The 19,765-nt window shown below is 56.8% G+C and overlaps 1 protein-coding gene across 2 annotated transcripts; it reads right to left on the reverse strand.

Annotated features, from left to right (window-relative positions):
* Window positions 1-4,858: 4,858 nt before the first annotated feature.
* Window positions 4,859-19,388, reverse strand: ZNF444 (zinc finger protein 444). Of its 2 annotated transcripts, none has more exons than XM_060084362.1 (4): window positions 19,292-19,388; window positions 12,112-12,445; window positions 7,539-7,623; window positions 4,859-6,067 (listed from the first exon to the last, which is right to left on the reverse strand). In XM_060084362.1, the coding sequence occupies exons 2-4, from the start codon at window positions 12,421-12,423 to the stop codon at window positions 5,484-5,486; spliced, it is 981 nt and encodes a 326-aa protein (XP_059940345.1). In that variant the 5' UTR covers window positions 12,424-12,445; window positions 19,292-19,388; the 3' UTR covers window positions 4,859-5,483. The 2 variants fall into 2 exon arrangements, with proteins under 2 accessions (XP_059940345.1, XP_059940346.1); XM_060084363.1 differs by lacking the exon at window positions 19,292-19,388 and adding an exon at window positions 18,948-19,013.
* Window positions 19,389-19,765: the final 377 nt, after the last annotated feature.

Consider the following 19,765-nt stretch of genomic DNA (forward strand, 5'->3'; position numbering starts at 1 on the left):
ACCAGGGAGGCCCTGTTGAGCCTTTTTATGTGTCTATTTACCATCTGTATTTCTTCTTTGGAGAAATGTTTATTTAGGTCTTCTGACCATTTTTTGATTGGGTGGTTTGGTTTTTTTTGGTTGTTAAGTTGTGAAAAGTTTTTTTTTTTCTTTCTTTTTTTTTTTGCAGTACGCGGGCCTCTCACTGTTGTGGCCTCTCCCATTGCGGAGCACAGGCTCCGGATGCACAGGCTCAGTGGCCATGGCTCACGGGCCCAGCCGCTCCGCGGCATGTGGGATCTTCCCGGACTGGGGCACGAACCCGTGTCCCCTGCATCGGCAGGCGGACTCTCAACCACTGCGCCACCAGGGAAACCCAAGTTGTGAAAAGTTTTAAAAGAGAGAACACAAGGCAACCTCTCGATGTTGAGTCAGAGGGAGCACGGGAAATGGTACAGAGATGCTTGTGTGGGAGATGGCTCCTTCATGGGAGTGGCTGCATCTCTCCAGCTTTGGCCTCCCTTGTAGGTGCACAGATACTATTAGTGGAATGGAAAAGGGGGTAGAATCTTGAGAAGCGTGGGAAAGGAGAGAGCATTCTGCCATTGGCTCTGCCGGGAATGCTCCTGCCAGATATCGCACAAGTGACTCTTCCTTCACAGTCTGCAAAACTGTACAGTGAAAAAAAAATTTTTTTTAATAGTAAAATAAAATGAGCTAAAAGATCATAATAAAAAGATGGGGCCAGACCTTATCATGACCATGGCAGGCTGTGTACTTCTTGTTAACAACTCTGGTTACCATGATGGTTTGAGGAGGGCTGTTAAATGTTTTGATGGGAAAGGGGGTTTCTCTCTAAACAGACACGTGAATGATTTCGAATTGTACCTCTTTTGAGTTAGGCAGGTTCTAAAAACCGCTGCCCACGTGATGTGTGGTCCAGCCACTTAGCATTTGTAAAAATCTGCTCAGATTTAAAGTTTTAGACCCATATTTGTCTTTTCACTCTTATCAGAGAATTCCCCTCACATACACACAATGAAGCAACACACAGGAGGTCCTTGTGCAGTTTGAAAACCATTTGCATGAAAGCTTTCTCTTTCCTGCCTGAGAAAGGAGGTAAAGAGAGATTTCCTGGGTGTCAGGAGACAGGCAGCCTTCTTTTCCGTGGCTCAGCTTCGAGCAAGCACCTCTGTCCATTGTGCTGAATATTCCTGCATCTCCCTCAATCAGTTCCTCCTCATCTTGGACCAAAATCAAGGGATTACAATGAACCCTCTAAAGGACATGGGTGTGTTATTGTTGGGGATGGGGATCTGGATTAGGATTAAGACCCCTCTCCCTCTCCTGCCCGCAAATAACCCAGAGGTCAGTGTCGTCCCAACGCCCCCACTTCCCCACTCCTGTTTTCACCACTTCACGCCCCAAAAAGAAGGGATTTGGGGAGTCAAGCTTCAGTTGTTGCCCTGACTCAAGAGAGGGGCAGTGAGGAGGCATCCCTGCATCTCACTGGCCGATTGTGGGATTGTGGTAGATTCTCTGCGGGTCTGTGGGCCTCCATCTCTCCTCACTGGTGACCCGGGGAACCGATTGTATCTTGGATTTTTTCCTACGTTTATGGACTCTCTTAACATGTGTTGTGTCATTCTGTGAGTGGGGTGGGGGTGGGGCTATAGATCTGATTTTCTTTCTTTCTTTCTCCCTGCTGTCACTGCCCGGAATGTTTCGAAGAGAGAAGGTCATGCTTCTGTGGATACTTCTAGTTCATTGCCTCCAGCTTCGGGTAGTATTCAGTAAAGTCATAATTATTGATTTAAAAAAAATTCTCATACGAATAGACACCAGTGCGGGGTTGATGATTTATTGGGCTTCTTTCCGACAGACCAGCAGGATGCGGAGCTTGCTGGATTAGGACTGGATGAACCAGGGCTGTGTGGTTGGTGGGGAGGGATGCCGAAGCAGGGCCGCTGCTTAAAACTGGTTCATGCCGTGCCAGACGGTCAACCTCCACACCTGGCTGCTCCGTCTGCCAGACAGAATAAACCTGGTCCCCACACCCACCTAGCTGTGTTCGGGTTAACCTCTGACTTGGCAGGAGTGGTGAACCAATCCCTCTCCAAACGACTGTTAGCCCAACACAGTTTCATTTGCAAGGAGTTACAGGAAACTCGGGGGGTTTTTTTTGGTTGTTGTTAACACTCTAGCATGATTTCATAAGGTTGCACAGCTGAATTCTCACCCTTTTCCGGGTTTTGGACAACCTTTCCTGAACAGTGTGCGTGCACCTCCTCCTCCTCCTCTCCCAGGGTGGACATCCGAACAGCCTTGTGAAGCACAGGGCTACACCAGTGCTCCTGTGTGTGGCCGAGCACGGGAGTCTTTCGGGATGGGGTGGGGGTCAGGGCGTGAGTCCACCACGGATGCTGCTGACACACTACAGAATCTGGAGTCCTGCCAGCTGGTCCTGCCTGCGCCCGCCTGCACCATCAGCAGCAGGGCACATGCTTCCTACCGCCATGCAGAGGGTCTTTCTGTTCCATTTCAGCCTCCCAGCTTCTCGTTCCCACCCCGACCCCGGCCACTGTGCGAGCCTTGGAGGAAGGCATGGCCCATCACCAGGTGTGGGAGCCAAGGTGGGACCAGCGCTCCCCGGCAGGCAGACGGGGTGGGGGTGGGTACCTGCGTGAAAACAGGCGAACCTCTGGCTGTCAGAGCTCTTCATCTTCCCAGCTGTTGGAGGTGTTTTCTCCCCCTCCACCCCCTACCATGCCCGAGGCTCATCCAGCACTGTGATCCCCAGTGACACAAAGGTGGAGGGGGGGACATCTCGAGGGACTGTCCACACTGATGGATGCAGCGTGTTGGGGTGGGAGGTCCCCGGTGGGAGGTCCCCTGAGGGAGGTCAGGGATGGAGGCTTAACAAGCCCAAGTCCAAGTCACGGTTGTGCTGGCGGCAGAGGCTTGGGCCCCTGAGCGACGGTAGGAGCTGGACTAAGCATTATTGCTGGGTGACGAGCAGGCATCAGGACGCCGGGCCAGACGCCCAGCTCAGATTTGTGACTGCGGCCCAACCACGCACCCTTTCGATACCTTGGGCCCCTCATCTGTGGGATGGGGGTAACCACAGTGCTTGCCTCCTTGGGTTATGACGATTAAAAGACCTGATGGGGGCTTCCCTGGTGGCACAGTGGTTGAGAGTCCACCTGACGATGCAGGGGACACGGGTTCATGCCCCGGTCCGGGAGGATCCCACATGCCACGGAGCGGCTGGGCCCATGAGCCATGACCGCTGGGCCTGCGCGTCCAGAGCCTGTGCTCTACAACGGGAGAGGCCACAACAGTGAGAGGCCCACGTACCGCAATAAAAAAAAAAAAAAAAGACCTGATGGCTTTAAGTGCTTGAAAGAGGGGCTGGCACATGGCACGCTATCGTCAGACCCAGTCTTCAGCCCCCAGCCCCGTGGCCTGACACCTCCACTCTCCCGCCTTGTGCTCCTGCCAGCTCCCTTGTGAGGTCCTGCGGCAGATGACGTGGCCTCTTGAAGCCAGCTTCCTCTGCTGTAGACGTGGCAACATGGAACTCTAGTGTGGAAGGAGAGCCCTGCCACTACAGGTGCCCTCGGTGCTCACTGCTTCTGCTGGCCTGGCAGTGCAAGCGTTTGCAGTCATTCCCTCATTTAGTTTCCAGAATGGGCCCCTTCTCAGGAGCCTGAGATCATGGAGCCTGGGAGCTGTTAAGGCCAAGACTCCAACCCAAGCCGTTGGGTGCTCGGCTGAGTCTGGCCTGTGTTATTAGCCCCATTTCACAAGGTGGGTGCTGAGGCCTGAGGGTTTGCCCAAGGCACCCTGGCAGTTACCTGAAGACCACCTGGCACCCAAATCTCCTCCAGCTGTTATGGGTCTCGGAAGGGGGGGCCCGGCTCTGGGTGTAAATGCCGGACAGTCCAGCTACTTGCTTTCCCAGACTCCCCTGCAGCCACCCAGGTGTGACCGGTGGCCTGGGTTTTACTGGACCAGGAGCTGGCAGAGAAAAGCCTATGGCAGTGACCATGGACGATTCAGCCGGCAGAAGCCCAGCCAGGCTCGGGCGCTGGACACACAGGAGCCTAAGGCAACACGGAACCCGGGAGGTCGGGTGGACGTCAGCAGGGGGCGTGGTCAGGCCAGAGCTCTCCTTCCAAGACACCCAAACAAGGCAGCTGCCTTTCCTCCCGAGAGGAGGGACCAGGGTCTGGACCCCAAGCTGCACTGAGGACCCTGAAGAGGAGGCTGGCCAAGGGCTGCCCCCAGCAGTGAGCCTGCCCCAGGCCCCCACCTCCTTCCCCGGGGCTCCCAGGTTGGCGGCCACCAGGGTCCTGTGACCACTCCCAGCAGGAGACCGGATGGTTTCCTCTATGGAAAACGGGCCACCAGAGAGACCTACTGACACTGATATTTGAGGGTCCCCCAATGAAAGGGGGTGACCTGCCCTTAGGAGGGGATGTGTGTGCCATTGTTGTTATTTACAGATGTGAACACCAAGGCTCAGAGGGGGAGGTGACCTGAGATCATGGAGCCTGGAAGCTGTTAAGGCCAAGACTCCAACCCAAACTGTTGGGTGCTGGGCTGAGTCCGGCCTCTGTGAGGTGGAAGCAGGGAGACCTACTCCTGGGGCAGTGAGTGGGCTCCATAAGGTGGCGCGTGCCTGCGTTTCCCCCACAGTGCAGACCCCCGCGAGAACTCATCTCTGTCACCTCTCACGGGGTTCATCTCATCTCTAGGCTCAAGGACAAGGAACCAGCCCCCTGGGCCCAGGCTCCCAGGGCCCTGCCAGCTGGGAAGGTCGGAGGTGGGGCCCACAATGCCCCTCCCATCCTGGGCAGCTTGGGGAGGGCAGCCCCCAGGACACAACGCAGGGCACTCGGGGTCTGCACAACTTATCAGTGGCTTTATTACTCTCCAGATGCTGGTGAACTGTCGTCTCCGACGCACTTCCCAAGGGCAGGCATCTCTGTCCATCCTATGCCTTCCGGCTCGCAGAGAGACAAGCCAGACCAGGGAGCCCACTGCCAAAACCCAGGTCTGTCCTGTCGGAGCCGTCCCCGACTCCGCCCTGGGGGGTGTCTCCTGGGGGTGGGTGTCCTGTCGGAGCCGTCCCCCACTCCGTCCTGGGGGGTGTCTCCTGGGGACAAGACCCAGTCCCCTTCCTCCAGACTCCTCTAGACCAGGGGCCCCGCCTGCTGCTCCTGCCCTGCGCTCCTCTTCTGGGCTCCTGGCCAGCCCTGCCCCCCACCCGGGGGAGGGAAGGACTGCGGAGCCTCCTTCTACAGGCGGGAGAGACCGCGAGGACGAGGACGGCGTGAGATCCGAACAGGAGTGGGGTCTGGGACGTAAAGTGAGACTTGGGAAGGAGCAGGGAGCTCTCGGGCACCAGAAGGTCGGGACAAAGGAGGGGCCGGCGGAGGAGAGAGACGGGGGCAGAGGAGCCGGTGAGGGACGGGAGGGGCTGCATGGCGGGGCGGGGGCTACCCCAGCGGCCAGGGCGGGAAGGGACCCCCGCCTTCGGGGCCCGGCGCCGCCGCCCCGCCCGCGCCCGCCGCGCGCCCGTGGATGCGCTGGTGGCGCAGCACGTGCTCGCGGCGCCCGAAGCCCTTGCCGCACTCCCAGCAAGCGAACGGCCGCGCGCCCGAGTGCGTCTTGCGGTGGCGCACCAGGTGCTCGCGCCAGTAGAAGGTCTTGCCGCACTCGCAGCAGGCGTGCGGCTTCTCGCGCGCAGGCAGCGGGCGCAGGGCCGGCCCCGGGCCGCCGGGGTGCGTGCCGCGGTGGCGCCGCAGGTGCTCCTTGCGCCGGAAGGCCTTGCCGCACTCGGGGCAGGCATGCGGCTTCTCGCCCGAGTGGCTCTGCCGATGGCGCAGCAGGTGCGCCGGCTTCAGCGAGGCCTTGCCGCATTCGGGGCAGGACGCGGAGCCCGGGGCCGCCAGGAAAGCGGGCAGGCCGGGCGCCGGTGGGGGCGGTGGCGCTGGCTGGGGGCTGCCCGGCTCCTGCTTGTAAGGGCGCGCGGCCTGGGCGTCCCCCGTCGCCAGTTCCTCAGCCCCGGGGGCCGCGTCTCCTGCAGGCAAAGGCGCAGTCAGGGCGGGCGCAGGGCATAGCCGGGCAAGGCAGGCCGCGAGGGCGGCCCGTGTCCTGGCTAGAGGGGTGGTCCCGGGGCAGGAGGGGAACGCTTAACGCCAGGGAGCCCTCCGGGAGGGAAGAGCGTTGTCCGCCAGCTTCTGGTTCATCCCTGGGTCCCCGTACTGCACAGGGCCTGGTGCAGAGTAAGTGCCCAATAAACGAATGGATGGGTGGATGGACGGGAGGAGGAAATCGATAGGCGGGTAAGTGACAAATGACAGTGTGTAGACGGATGTTGGAGTGGATGGATTGGGTGATGGATGGATGCGTGGGTGCACGGGTGGGTAAGTGGGGATGGATAAGTCGGGTGGGTGGATGAACCACACATTTCCTTTCTTCAGGTTTCCAAACTGCTCTATGGAATTCCAAGGAGATAAGCAAAGTTTAAGTGTCACACTAGGACGGGTGTGATAAAAACCTGTTAGTCTCTCCCTCTGTGACGGGCACGGTGCCGAGCACGTTGGTGTGCCGTCTCATTGCAACCCCGCTGTGGTCCCCGTTGAGGGACATGAGAGGGCACTGCCTCGGGTTCCCAGTCAACGTCCCAGCGCTGCTCCCTCTCCGACCCACCCCCCTCTGGAGGTCCACAGGCACCGCCCCCCGCAACCCGGGCTCTACAGGTCCTGATGGTGTCATCAGAAGGGCCCCCATCCTGCCACCTCTACACGTGGCCTCAGAGATGATGCCCAGCTCCTCCGTCCTCTCCAGCCACGGCCCTGGCACAAGGTGAGTGCCACCCTCCCCCACCAGGTCTCCAGGCGCCTGAGTCCACGCCGGCTACCAGAGTCACCTTTCTGCCTGTGGTGGGCATCATCGGGTTTTGCCTCCCGGGCCTATTCCCCGCTTTGACGAGATTCAATCTGATCCTCCCTTCCTCACCCTAATGCCTGTGGTCGGGGTGGAGCCAGAACCTTCCCCAGCTCCCGGCCCGGACATCGGCACCAGGCTGGCCAAAGAGAAGAGAGTCCTGCACAGTGCCTGGGTCAGGAAGAGCATGACTGCAGGAGGTCTCGCCCCGCGAAGAACTGGGGCTCAAAGGCTCTGGGGTCAGGCTGCCGGGGTGCAACCCTGGCTTGGCCGGCACCCGTACCTGGGGGAGTTATTTCACTTCTCTGTGCCTGGGTTCCTGCAGCTACAAAAGGTAGCTGATGATGCCGCGTATCTCAAGGGCGGGCGCGGGATTTTGGCGAGCTGGCGGGACCACGCCTGGTGCATCACGGGCGCTCGCTGTCCTGTCTGACCCCCCACTCGCCATGTCCTCCAGGGCAGGGCGTGTCTGATTCAGCTCCCGCCCTGGTGCCAGCACGGGGCCTGGCTCACAGCAGGGATGTTCACTGGACAAATAAAGGACGGACAGGAAAGGGTCCCCCGGGGCTGGGCGCGCTGTGGGGAAGGGGTGAGCTGCTCACCTGAGGGCGTGACCCCACCGTCTTCCTTTCCCACGCCGACCCCGGAGCCTTCGGCAGCATCCCGAGGTGCCCTCATTGCTGGTCCCTGAAACCAGAGATACCACAACCCCCACTGAGCAACCTGAGCCACAGCCTCTACTTCTCTCCCTCTCAGTCCTACCGCTCACCCTGGGGGAAGCCGGCTGCCAAGCTGGAAGATGCCCAGCCACCCCACGGAGAGGCCCATGTGGAGGCCTCCAGCTGACCACCGTGTGAGGGAGCCGCCTCCGAATCAGACCCTCCAGCCCTGGGCCAGCCTCCAGGTGCGGACAGCCCCAGCCGGGCCTAAATGCAACCTCGTGAGAGACCTTGAGCCAGCGCTGCTCCAAACTCCTGACCCACAGAAGCTGCCCGAGGTGATAAATGTTCACTGTTCTGGGCCATGAAGTTCGGAGCGATTTGTTACACAGCAGATAACTGATGCACCTGCTTTGAATCTTATTTTAGCTTTTTAATGCCTTTTGCAAACTCCTCGACAAAATGCAGAAGGAAGACAGAGAAGCTACTTTTAACTCAGCAAAAAATAGAGGAAGTTGAGAACGGAACTTTTCCCAGCTCAACCGGTGGACAGCTCCCAGCAGCATGGCACCAGCCAGAAGACCAGTGGTGTGAAAAGAAGCTTCACGCTCCTTCTGGTTCCTTTATACGCTTGCTCATTGTTCCTCGAGCCCATGCCTCCAGGAAAAGAGCAGAATTCTCCTGGTGCTGAGGAGGAAGAGCTGCCAGGGGTTACAGGCACCCAACCCCCCTTCTCACATTTCACTTGTTTCACTGCTTTTGGACCCAAGCAGCTGTTAGGCTGAAGACCAGCGATGCCGACAATTCTACCAGCTGGTGAGCAGATGGAAGGGGCCTTTGATGAAAGCTCGTCGTTAGGGACCCCGAGGTGCCCACCTGGTCTGGTGGTGGCGGGAGAATCCGCACGGTCACCTTCCTACTTCAGCAGATGAGTGTGGCTCGGGGCATTACAGCCACGCAGGTGCTGCGCCGTCACTCGCATCTGCTGTGGCCTGGTCGCTGCCACGCGCTCAGCTCCCACCTCTGCCCGGGGCCCCGCCTGCACCTCTAAGCCCAGGCAACAGCAAACGGCCGATGGTGTCCTGGGTGTGCCAGGCGCTCAGAGCCCCATGCTTCTGCACGCGCTCTTCCTCTGCCTGGAGCCCCGTTCCCAGCCGTGCCCGGCCTGCCCTCCTACATACCCTGCAGGCCCTGGCCAAGCACCAGCTCTGCCACCTCCTGCAGGTTCAAGGGCGCCCCCATCCCGGTACCCTCCACACTGCACTCCCAGCAGCTGCATCGAAGCGTGACATGCGTAAATGCACATGGTTCACGGCACACGACCCGAGGAGTTCCACGTGCGTATGCGCTCATGAAGCCCCACAACACACACGTGGCCCCGCAAGCCTCCCTGTGCACATCCGTGACCTCCCCCCGTCCCTCCAGCAGGGCAACCACTGCTGTGCTTCCCGGCACGATCCAGTGGTCTCTGTCTGCTAGGACTTCATGTTCATAGAGCCGTACAGTAAATCGGTACTTCTCCAGGGGCCGGGGGGTCTAGTTTCTTTCACTCAACATTACTATTTTGAGATTAAGGAGGAAGGCCTACAGTTGTCTTTCCTTGGTCTTGTACCAGGAAAACGCCGGCCCTGTAGAATGAGCTGGGATGTTCCTTCCTCTTCAGATGTCGGGAAGAGTTGGTATGGAGTCATTTTCCCCACAAAAGGCCTGGTCGACCTCCCAGTGGAGCTGCCTGGGCTCGCACGCTCCAGGAGGGCAGGGACTGGCCTGTCCCACTTCTGTGCTGACCCTGGCGCCAATCTTTTTATAAATAGCAGCTTTATCGCGACATGACTCACATGCCAGATAATTCACCCACTTAAGTTGCAATTCCCCGGTTGTTGGTACGTTCCGTTGTGCAACCATTACCACAATGGATTCGAGAATATTTTTATCACCCCCAGCCCCTGTACCCCGTCCCTATCAGCAGTCACTCCCCACTTCCTCCCCACCAGCCTCCGGGAACCACTAGTCTGCTCTCTGCCTCTATGGACCTGACTCTTCTGCGAATCTCACGGCAACGGAATCATGCAACGAAAAGTCCTTGTGACCGGCTTCTTTCATGTGTTCCTCGTGTTTTTGATGTTCGTCCACGGTGTAGCGTGTCAGGGCTTCACTCCTCTATGGCTGAGTGGTGTCCTGCTGCGTGGACAGGCCGCGTTCTGTTGATCCACTCACCAGCCGTTGGATGTGAGGGTTGTTTTCACTTTTTGGCTGTTACGAGTGACGCTGACTTGCTACCACTCAGGTTGTATCGCATGCGAGGTACGTGTGGACGTGTTTTCACTTCTCTGGGCTCACACACAGGAGTGGGGCTGCTGGCCCACGTGGCCGCTCCACGTTCAACCCGAGGAACTGCCAGACTGCTCCCCACCGCGGATGCACCACTTTACATCCCCACCACCTCAGAGGGTCCTGACCCCCGGAGCCTCTCACCACAGCCCTCAGTGGACACTGAGCAAGTGCACAGCCAGAGGGATGGAGGTGTCCAACCACCTGCCTTTGCTCCAATGGCTCAGGACATGTTCCTCGAAGAAGAGGGTCAAGACAAGGGTGTGCTGAGGTGTGGGGCGGGCCTGGCACGGGGCCACCTGGGTCCCGGGCACCTCCAGACACAGACCTGCTTGGGGGGCCTGAGCGTGTTACTTCCCATGTAGGGGTCAGTTGAGGGGGGAGGTGGGCAGCGCATGGTCTCACCAGGAGTCCCCGCTCAGACTGGTGGACGCCAAGCTCCCAGCTCCCTGGCCTCAGTGGGGCCCGGTAACCCCAGGTGACGCCTGCCGGTGTGCAGGCAGGGTGGAGCAGGATGCGGGCCGGCTCGCCCCGGAGTGGAGCCTGGGAAGCTGCACTGCCCGGCCACCCTGCGATTCCCAGGCACACAAGCCTGGGAACTTTATACTGCTGGGGGGGGGGGCCCTGCAGGTGGCCTGTGGGCTCTCTGGTTCCGAGTCACAGGCACAGGATGCTGGACTGTGCCAAGGTTGAGCCCCATCCCCAGGAAGATGCTGAGCCAGGTGTTGGCATCCAGCAGGGGACAGAGGCAGGGATCTCGGGCCACAGCACATGGGTTCTGTCCCTCTCACCCCCCGCAACTGGCTGTGTGACCTTGGGCAAGTCACTCGACTTCTCTGAGCCTCATACCTTCATCTCTGAAATGGAGAGGATGATAGCCTCCAGGGCCCACCCCTCAGGACTGCATGGGGACAGGCAGGCCATGCTGATAGCGCGATCTGGGGGAGGTCTGGCCCTGCTGTATCGGCTTGACCCCCAGACGGACCTGAGATTAAGGTCAGCCTCCCCGATTGGGAAGCCATGTCTACAGAGGCTGGGGAGCCCCCCTGGTCCCTCGGTTGGCAATACTCATGCTGTCCACATGACCCGAGGCGAGGAAGCTCCATGAGGGTCCCCCTGCCCCATCCGCCTGCTCCCTCGGCCGACTTTAATCTCTGTCCTTTCACTGTGATGAACAGCAGCTTTCCTCGAGCTCTGAGTACTTCCCATGAACGACTGAACCCGGGGGTGGTCCTGGGACCCCCAAACTCTGCACACGCGAATCACCTGGTACCTGCCAGTGCCCAGGCTTTTCCCTGAAAGGGCCAGGGGGCAAAGGTTTTCGGCTCTGTGGGCCCTCTGGTCCCTGTCGCGACCACTCAACTCTGCCTTGGGGAGAAAGAGGCCACAGGTGACACACGAGTGGACGGCGAGGCCGTGCCCCCGTGAGGCTATGTCACACCACAGCACCAGAGGCTGGCACATCTGGCCCTCAGGCTGCAGTCCACTGACCCCTGGGGTGCAGCCAAGGGCTGACCTTACCCAGAGAGAGGTCTGGCCTTTGCCCTCACCTGCTGGGAGGGGACCGCTGAGCCCTCGCTCAGCACGTTCTGCCTGCTAGGGGCCTTGGGCCGTGCTGGACACTCCAACATAATTCATGTGGAGGCTCTGGGCCACATGGTACCCGATCAGCCTTTCGCGGGGGCTGGAGCCCCAACACCTCCAGGCGCAGAGGTGCGGGGAGCATCCTGGTTGGCGATGCTCCGTGTCTTGCACACGTTGTCGCCAGGAGTTGGCACCGCCCACGAATCCCCTGGGAGGAACCTCCTGGACCCTGCTCTGCTGCCCCTCCTCGGCCGATTTAACCTGCGTCCTTCCGCTGTGAATGGCCACAGCTGTGCGCAGGCCGCCGTCGGGGACTGCTGAAGCCTTCCACTGAGCTGTCAGACCTGAGGGTGGTCCTGGGGACCCCGGACTCGCACTGAGTATCAGGAGGGTGCGCTTATGCGCAGTCCCTCTAAACGTGCTCGCTGGCCTGACCTTCCCACCCGACTCGACCACACCCTGGACCTCAGGGTCCCATGGAGCCGGTTGTGCTTGTCTCAGTGTGGAGCTGAGGACCCCCGGCCCTGGGCAAGGCAGACGGCAGGCCCGGGGTGGGGGGACGCGGCGGTGCAGGCCCCTCCCGCCAGCCGCCCCCGCTCACCCAGAGCTCCTCCAGCAGGGCCACGGCCTCCTCCCCGCTCTGGGGCCGCCGGCTGCACACCCAGGCCTGGAGGTCAGCGGGCAGGGCGCTCAGGAACTGCTCCAGCACCAGTAGCTCCAGCATCTGCTCCTTGGTGTGCACCTCGGGCCGCAGCCAGTCCCGGCACAAGGCGCGCAGCAGGCCCAGCGCCTCGCGGGGGCCCGGGGCGTCGCCCAGGTGGAAGTGGCGGAAGCGGTGCCACGGCGAGTCCAGGGTCAGGCCCTCGGCGGCCCGGCACTCCTGCTTCACAGGCTGGGCGGCCGGGGCCTCCATGGGGCCGGCGGGACGGCAGCGCCTGTCGCGGGGGAAGAGCAGCAGTGAGAGCCGAACTCCGTCTCATCCCCCGGAAGCCCCCGCCTCTGCGTCGGCACGAGGTCGAAAACCACGCCCCGTGTGTGCGTGCGTGCGTGCGTGCGCGCCGCTGACGCGCACCCAGGAGCGCGCGCTCGCCGGCCTCGTGTGGCCTTCCTGTCCTCCCTCTACCCCGCAGCCTCCCCGTGCACCGAGAACTTAGAACGGATCTCAGCACGTAGCACATGCTTGGGAAAATGTGAGTTGTCATCACTATCATCGATGCCTGGTTACGTCCCAACCCACGTCCCCGAGGCAGACACCCTAGGATGCTTGCTCCAAAGCCCCCCCAATCTCTTCCTTACTAGCCAGTGTGCACAGAACTATGTCCGTCTGTACCCCGCGCCAGGTTCATATGTGGAAGCTCTAGCCCCAAATGTATTTGGAGATGGGGCTTTTAGGAGGAAATGAAGACTAAATGAGGTCATCAGACCGGGCTCCTACAGGACTAATGTCCTCGTAGGAAGAGATCTGTCTCCCCTGAGTGTGAGGACACAGCAGGAAGCAGCCGTCTGCAAGCCGGGAAGAGGCCCTCACCAGACACCGAGTCTGGCTGCACCTGATCCCGGACGCCCAACCTCCAGAACTGCGAGGAATAAATGTCTACTGTTGAAGCCGCCTGGTCGGTGGTGTTGTCACGGCCGCCCAGCAGGCCACGACGCTCGGGGGCCCCCTATCACGTCTGGGTTCAGGGAAACGCGAGAGACTGCAAGAGGCCCCCCTTATCCGTCCTCCCCACTCTCCTTTTGTAAGACCTGCGCCCCGGTGCCCCCAGGCAGCCGCGTGCCCTCCACTTCCTCTTCCCCTTCCCGAAGGAGGAAACACACATGCAGTGGCTTCAGTCGTGAGGGTGACGCAAAGCAGTGGCTCTCGACCAGGGGTGACGTTACCCCGGGGAGGCATCTAGAAAGGTCTCGTTGGATGGGGGTCGGGGAGCGGTGCTGCTGGCATCCGGTGGGTGGAGGCTGGGGATGCTGCTAAGGACCCTACAGTGCACAGGATGGCCCCCCAGCAGAGAAGGACCCAGCCCCTAAGAAACCCCGGCCTAGAACTGTGTTCCTCAAATGGCCTGGGGACCCCCGGGATCCCCAAGATCCTTCCGGGGGGTACCTCGAGGTCAGAGCTATTTTCCTAACACAGGTTACCAGCCTCTTTCGCTGTCATTCTCTCCTGAGTGTATGCTGGGGCCTTCCAGAGGCCACAGGCTGAGAGCAGAGGCAGATGGGAGAACCCAGCTGTTCAAGTCAGACACTAAGATGTGCAAAAAAATGATGCCATGTTTCCAGCTTTTCATTTAGGGAAACATGGTTATTTTTCATTTAAAAAGTGTTATTTAAAAATAAATAAATAAAAAGTGTCATTTGCTGGGGGGGGGATAAATTGGGAGATTGGGACTGACATATACACACTACTATATATAGAATATATAACTAATAAGAACCTACTGTATAGCACAGGGAACTCCACTCAATACTCTGTAATGACCTATATGGGACTAGAATCTGAAAAAGAGTGGCTATATGTGTACGTATAATGGACTCACCTTGCTGTATACCTAAAACTAACACAACATTGTAAATCAACTACACACCAATAAAAAAAATTAAGAAAAAAAGTGTTATTTATCTTAACATATGGAAAGTTGATTACTGCAATTTCTAAATGCATTAACATTTTGAAATTTTCTCAGCCTTAGTTTCTAACATGACACATACCAATAAATGTAATTCCTGTAAGCAAAAGTGCTTTGGGGGGGGTCTTCAAAAAATTTTTAAGTATAAAGGGGTCCTGAGTTTAAAACCTTCAAGAGCCACTGGCCTGCAGCCTGGGTTTTGCTTTGTGTTTTCTTGTTTGTTTGTTTGTTTTTGCCCACAGTGTGGTATGTGGGATCTTAGTTCTCCGACCAGGGATCGAACCTGCACCCCCTGCATTGGAAGGCAGAGTCCTAACCACTGGACCACCGGGCAAGTCCCTGCAGCCTCTTTAAGTCAAGTTTTTGTGTGTGTGTGTGGTATGCGGGCCTCTCACTGTTGTGGCCTCTTCCTGTTGTGGCCTCTCCCGTTGCGGAGCACAGGCTCCGCAGCCATGGCTCACGGGCCCAGCCACTCCGCGGCATGTGGGACCTTCCCGGACCAGGGCACGAACCCATGTCCCCTGCATCGGCCGGCGGATTCTCAACCACTGCGCCACCAGGGAAGCCCTTAAGTCAAGTTTTACTGGCGCACAGCCATGCCCGTCTGCCACACACTGATGATCTTCTAAGACTCAAGGCTGGCCCGACCTCAGGGCCTTTGTACTGCCATTCTCTACCTCCATCTTTGCTCAGCTGGCTCCTTCTCACCTCTGAGGCCCAGAGGCCATCCTTCCCTCCTTGGACAGCCTCCCTGAATCACCTACACACCCTCCCCTGCAATTACTGTCATGTCACTGTATTAATTTCATCTCAGCGTTTAATAAGATCTGGTCTTAGCGTATCTGGGTGCTGATTTCCCTTGCTAGAATTTAAGCGTTGCAAGGGCAAGAGGCCACATATACAGAGCCCGGCATGCTTGTTGGCACTGAAAGAAAATTTACAGGATGACCGGTCCTGTGTGATTAGCATTATTGCCCCCATTTTGCAGATGGAGAACGTGAAGGCCTTGCCCAAAATCACCCAGCTAATAAGTGGCAGGGGCTGAACTCACACTGGCGTCTGTCTGGCCCTGGAGCCGGTCACAGCATCACCTTCCACCCACCCATCCTTCCATTTAAGGACTGACTAGCCCAGCAGCAGCAGGAATGACTTCCCAGAAGACCTGGGCCAGAGCCGAGTCTCAGAAGAGGCAGAGAAGCCTGCTCTGTTGTGAGCAAGATCCCTCCGGGACAGGAGTGGAGTCTGACCTGAATGAGTGAGGCCCTGGGAGTCACGCTGAAGGGGCTTGTGACCTCAGGGAGGACCACAGGGACCCACGCTCCCGGCTGTCCAAGGTTAGCCCCTGAGGCAGGGCCAGATGGACTCTTCCCTGGGTCCCAGGGTCACCAAGCTCAGGGGCTGCTCCTGAGAAAGCAAATACTGACTGATAAATAAGGTCACTCCATGCAGCCACTATGGAGGTTCCTCAAAAAATTAGAACTGCTGGGGACTTCCCTGGTGGCACAGTGGTTAAGAATCCGCCTGCCAATGCAGGGGACACGGGTTCGATCCCTGGTCCGGGAAGATCCCATGTGTCACGGAGCAACTAAGCCTGTGCGCCACAACTACTGAGCCTGCACTCTAGAGCCCACAAGCCACAACTACCAAGCCCATGTGCCACAACTACTGAAGCCCACACGCCTAGAGCCCGTGCTCTGCAACAAGAGAAGCCACTGCAATGAGAAGCCGGCGCACCGCAACAGAGAGTAGCCCCACTCGCCACAACTAGAGAAAGCCCAGGCGCAGCAACGAAGACCCGACACAAGCCAAAAAAAAAAAAAAAGAACAAACAAAGTAATTAATTTTAAAAAAAAGTGGTTTAAAAAAAAATAGAACTACCGTTTGATCCAGCAATTCTACTTCTGGGTATGTATTCAAAGAAAACAAAAATACTAATTTGAAAAAACACATGCACCCCGACGTTCAAAGCAGCATTATTTTTAATAACAGCCAAGACATGGAAGCAACCTGAGTGTTGTTGATGGATAAATGGACAGAGAAGATGCAAAATATATATATGTGTGTGTATATATATATATATATATATATATATATATAAAGTGGAATATACAAATATAAATACATATATAAATAAATATAATGGAATATTATTCAGCCATAAAAAAAGAATGAAATACTACTATTTGTGAAAACATGGATGGACCTCGAGGGTATTATGATAAGACAAAATAAATCAGATAGAGAAAGGCAAATGTACAATTTCCCTTACATGTGCAATCCAAAAAAAACAAAAATAAAGCAAACTCATAGATACACTGAACAGACTGGTGGTTCCCAGAAGCAGGGGTGGGGGTGCTGGTAGACAAAATGGTGAAAAGAATCAAAACTTACAAACTCCCAGTTACAAAAGAACTAATTCCTGGGGATGTAAAGTACCACTTGGCCACTATAGTTAATAATACTCTGTTGTATATGTGAAAGTTGGGCTTCCCTGGTGGCGCAGTGGTTAAGAATCCACCTGCCAGTGCAGGCAACACGGGTTCGAGCCCTGGCCCGGGAAGATCCCACATGCCGCAGAGCAACTAAGCGTGTGAGCCACAACTACTGAGCCAGCGTGCCGCAACTAATGAAGCCCACGCGCCTAGAGCCTGTGCTCCGCAACAAGAGAAGCCACCGCAATAAGAAGCCCGCACACCTCAGTGAAGAGCAGCCCTTGCTAGCCGCAACTACAGAAAGCCCACGCATGCCAACGAAGACCCAACACAGGCCAAAATAAATACATTTTTTTAAAAAAGCATTAAAAAATATATATCTTTAAAAAAAGAAAGTTGCTGAGAGAACAGCTCTTAAAAGTTCTCATCATGAGAAAAAAAATTCTATAACTCTGTATGGCGATGGGTATTAACTAGAATTATTGTGGTCATCGTTTTGCAATATATACAAGTAACAAACCGTTATGTTGTATACTTGAAAGGAATATATGTCAATTATAGCTTGACAAAAAATAAGAAGAAACAAAGCAAAATACATTCACACACACAAAAGGTCCCTCTGCTGTGAAAAGCAGCTCCTCTTACTCAGTGAGGGCCAGTGGCTCCAGCAGCTGCCACAGTACTCTGTCCTGCCTCCATGAAAGCAACTGTAACACGCCTTTGTGTGTGCCGGTAGCATCCTCCAGCCCCACCAGGCACCCTGGAGGCCTCAGGAGACCGCCACGAGGCCTGTGTCTTACTCTGCCCCACCTGTCCCTCCCAACAGCCGTGCGACTTGGGGAGATGAGCCCCACTGTAAAGAAGGAGAGAAATGGACACGCAGAGAGTGACAGAGAGGCAGGATTCGAATCCAGAGCCCACGCCTGCTGCATTAACTTAATGGTTAAGAGGCAGGGCTCTGGAAGAACAGACTGGTGGTTGCCAAGGGGGTGGGGGAGGGATGGAGTGGGAGCTGGGGATTAGCAGTTGCACACTATTATATATAGGATGGATAAACAACAAGGTCCTACTGTAGAGCATAGGGACTATATTCAATATCCTGTGATAAACCATAATGGAAAACAAAATAAAAAAGAATGTATATATGTGTATAACTGAATCACTTTGCTGTACAGCAGAAATTAACACAACATTGTAAATCAACTAAACTGCAATAAGTTTTAAAAAACGCAAAAAAAAATGGAAAAAATAACGAGACACAGCTTCTGGAGCTTGCCTGCTTGGCTTCTGCTTTTAATTCAGCCATTTATCAGTGGTGTGACCTTGGGCCCTCTCTGGACTTAAATTCCTCACCTGTAGTACAGATCTAAGAGTAACTCCTTCCCCACAGGGGTTGCTAGGAGCATGAATTAGAAGAGGCCCCATCCCACACAGAGTAAGCGTTCAGTGAAGACCTGCTGATCCACCCCTGGGTTTCCCACCCTTGCACTAGTGACATTTAGCGCTGGACAATTCTGTGTGGCAGCCATCCTATGCAACCTACAGTGTTTAGCAGCATCCCTGGCCTCCTTCCACAGTATGCCAGCAGTATCTCCCCAGCTGTGACAATCAAAAATGTCTCCAGAGAGTGCCCCGAGGTGGGAGGGGGGCAGGCACAGTTGACCCTGGTGGAAAACCACCGGTCCACTGAACAAATATTTACTCAGAGCAAAGGGCCCTGGAGCAAATCCCAGCCCTGACCTCTCCCAGCTAGTCGTCCCAGGACAAGGTATAGAACCTTTTACACAAGAAATCTCCCTTCCCAGGCTGTAAAATGGGGAGAGAAGTCATACCCAAGAGTAGCAGTAAGAATTCAAGATGTAAGGAAAACAAAGATGCTGAGAACAGCACCCAGCTGTGCTAAGCAAGCCTTCAACCAGAGTTAACCTTTACTACTACTGTTACTTGGTGAGGTGCTAGGGATATAGCTTCGATCAGAAGCACACACATTAAATCCAAGTATGAGGAAGAGTAGGGGTTAAAATAGCAAATAAAAGAGGGTGATGGGGGCTGACGGGGAGGAGGGCAGCCTCACACGCTAACAAGAGCAAACACAGCCTTGAAGCACTGCACGCCTACGAAATTAGTCCCTTGCAACAAGCTAGTGGCGGGGGAGGGCACCCGAAAGAAAGAAAGAAAAAGAAAGAACGAAAGAAAAAGAAAGAAAGAAAGAAAAAGAAAGAAAGAAAGAAAAAAAGAAAGAGGACAATTCAGCTCATCCTCGGGAATCTCACAACTCCACAAAAGTGAGACCCAACTTGTAAAGACATGCACGACGTGAACCCCCTGCACCCCACCCACGTCTGCACCACGACCCTCCCCCAGAGCCCCTTCCAGCAAACCTCTCTGACCCGGTCCGTCCGGCGCCCCCGGACGCCTCGGCAGGGCCCAGCCCACCCGCTGCTGGAGTCCCCTCCCCCTCCCCCCACTTCCCGACCCTCCCCCACTACCCCCCCTCAGTTTCCAACTCTCCCCCGCGTTCTCCGCCTCCGGGACCCACAACACCCTCCCACTTCCCGACCCTCCCCCTCCCGTTCACGCTCCCCTCCCCCTTCTTCTCGGTCCCTCTTTTCATTCCCTCCCCCAACCCTCCCGTTCCTCTCTCCTCCGGCCTCCAGCCCCCCTCTCCCCAAAGCCAGTCCAACCGCCCCCCTCCAATCCCTCCCTCCTTGCCCCCCTCGCTCACCTCACTCTCCCGGGCGAGGCCCCCCAAGCCCCCTCGCCACCTCGCACATGCGCACAAAGCTCACCAGGACTCCATGCCCCGGCAGGCTTTGCGCCAAACTCATCTGTCCCCCTCCCCCCAACACTCCCAGAAACCCAGTGGTCCTTTCCCCCCACTACCCCGCCGGCTTCAGCCAGAACTACATCTCCCACAAAGCATCGCGACAAAACTGGGTTCCCATTGGCTCTCGCCGGGGCGACCCACTCACGCCCGTCCCCGAATGGCTCCGCCAGAGCAGGAACTACATTTCCCAAGATGCATCGAAGGGCTGCCAGCGGCCTATGGGTCCTCGCAAACATGGCCTCTCAGAGAGCCAGGGTTTGGACTACATTTCCCAGAACGCACGTGTAGGTCTCCCCATTGGCCCGCGCGCGGGCGGGCCCCGGGCATGCGCAGACGTGCCGAAGGTGGGAGCCGGTGGGCGAAGGGAGAAGG

This window comes from Mesoplodon densirostris, chromosome 19 (genome assembly GCF_025265405.1).
Source record: "Mesoplodon densirostris isolate mMesDen1 chromosome 19, mMesDen1 primary haplotype, whole genome shotgun sequence".
Taxonomy (NCBI): domain Eukaryota; kingdom Metazoa; phylum Chordata; class Mammalia; order Artiodactyla; family Ziphiidae; genus Mesoplodon; species Mesoplodon densirostris.

Coding starts and splice junctions, on each gene's coding strand:
- ZNF444 (XM_060084362.1), bottom strand. CDS start 12,423: ATGGAGGCCCCGGCCGCCCAGCCTGTGAAGCAGGAGTGCCGGGCCGCC. Junction 7,624..12,111: donor CCCTGCTGGAGGAGCTCTGG/GTGAGCGGGGGC, acceptor CTCTGGTTTCAG/GGACCAGCAATGAGGGCACC. Junction 6,068..7,538: donor CGGTGGGGTCACGCCCTCAG/GTGAGCAGCTCA, acceptor CTTTGCCTGCAG/GAGACGCGGCCCCCGGGGCT.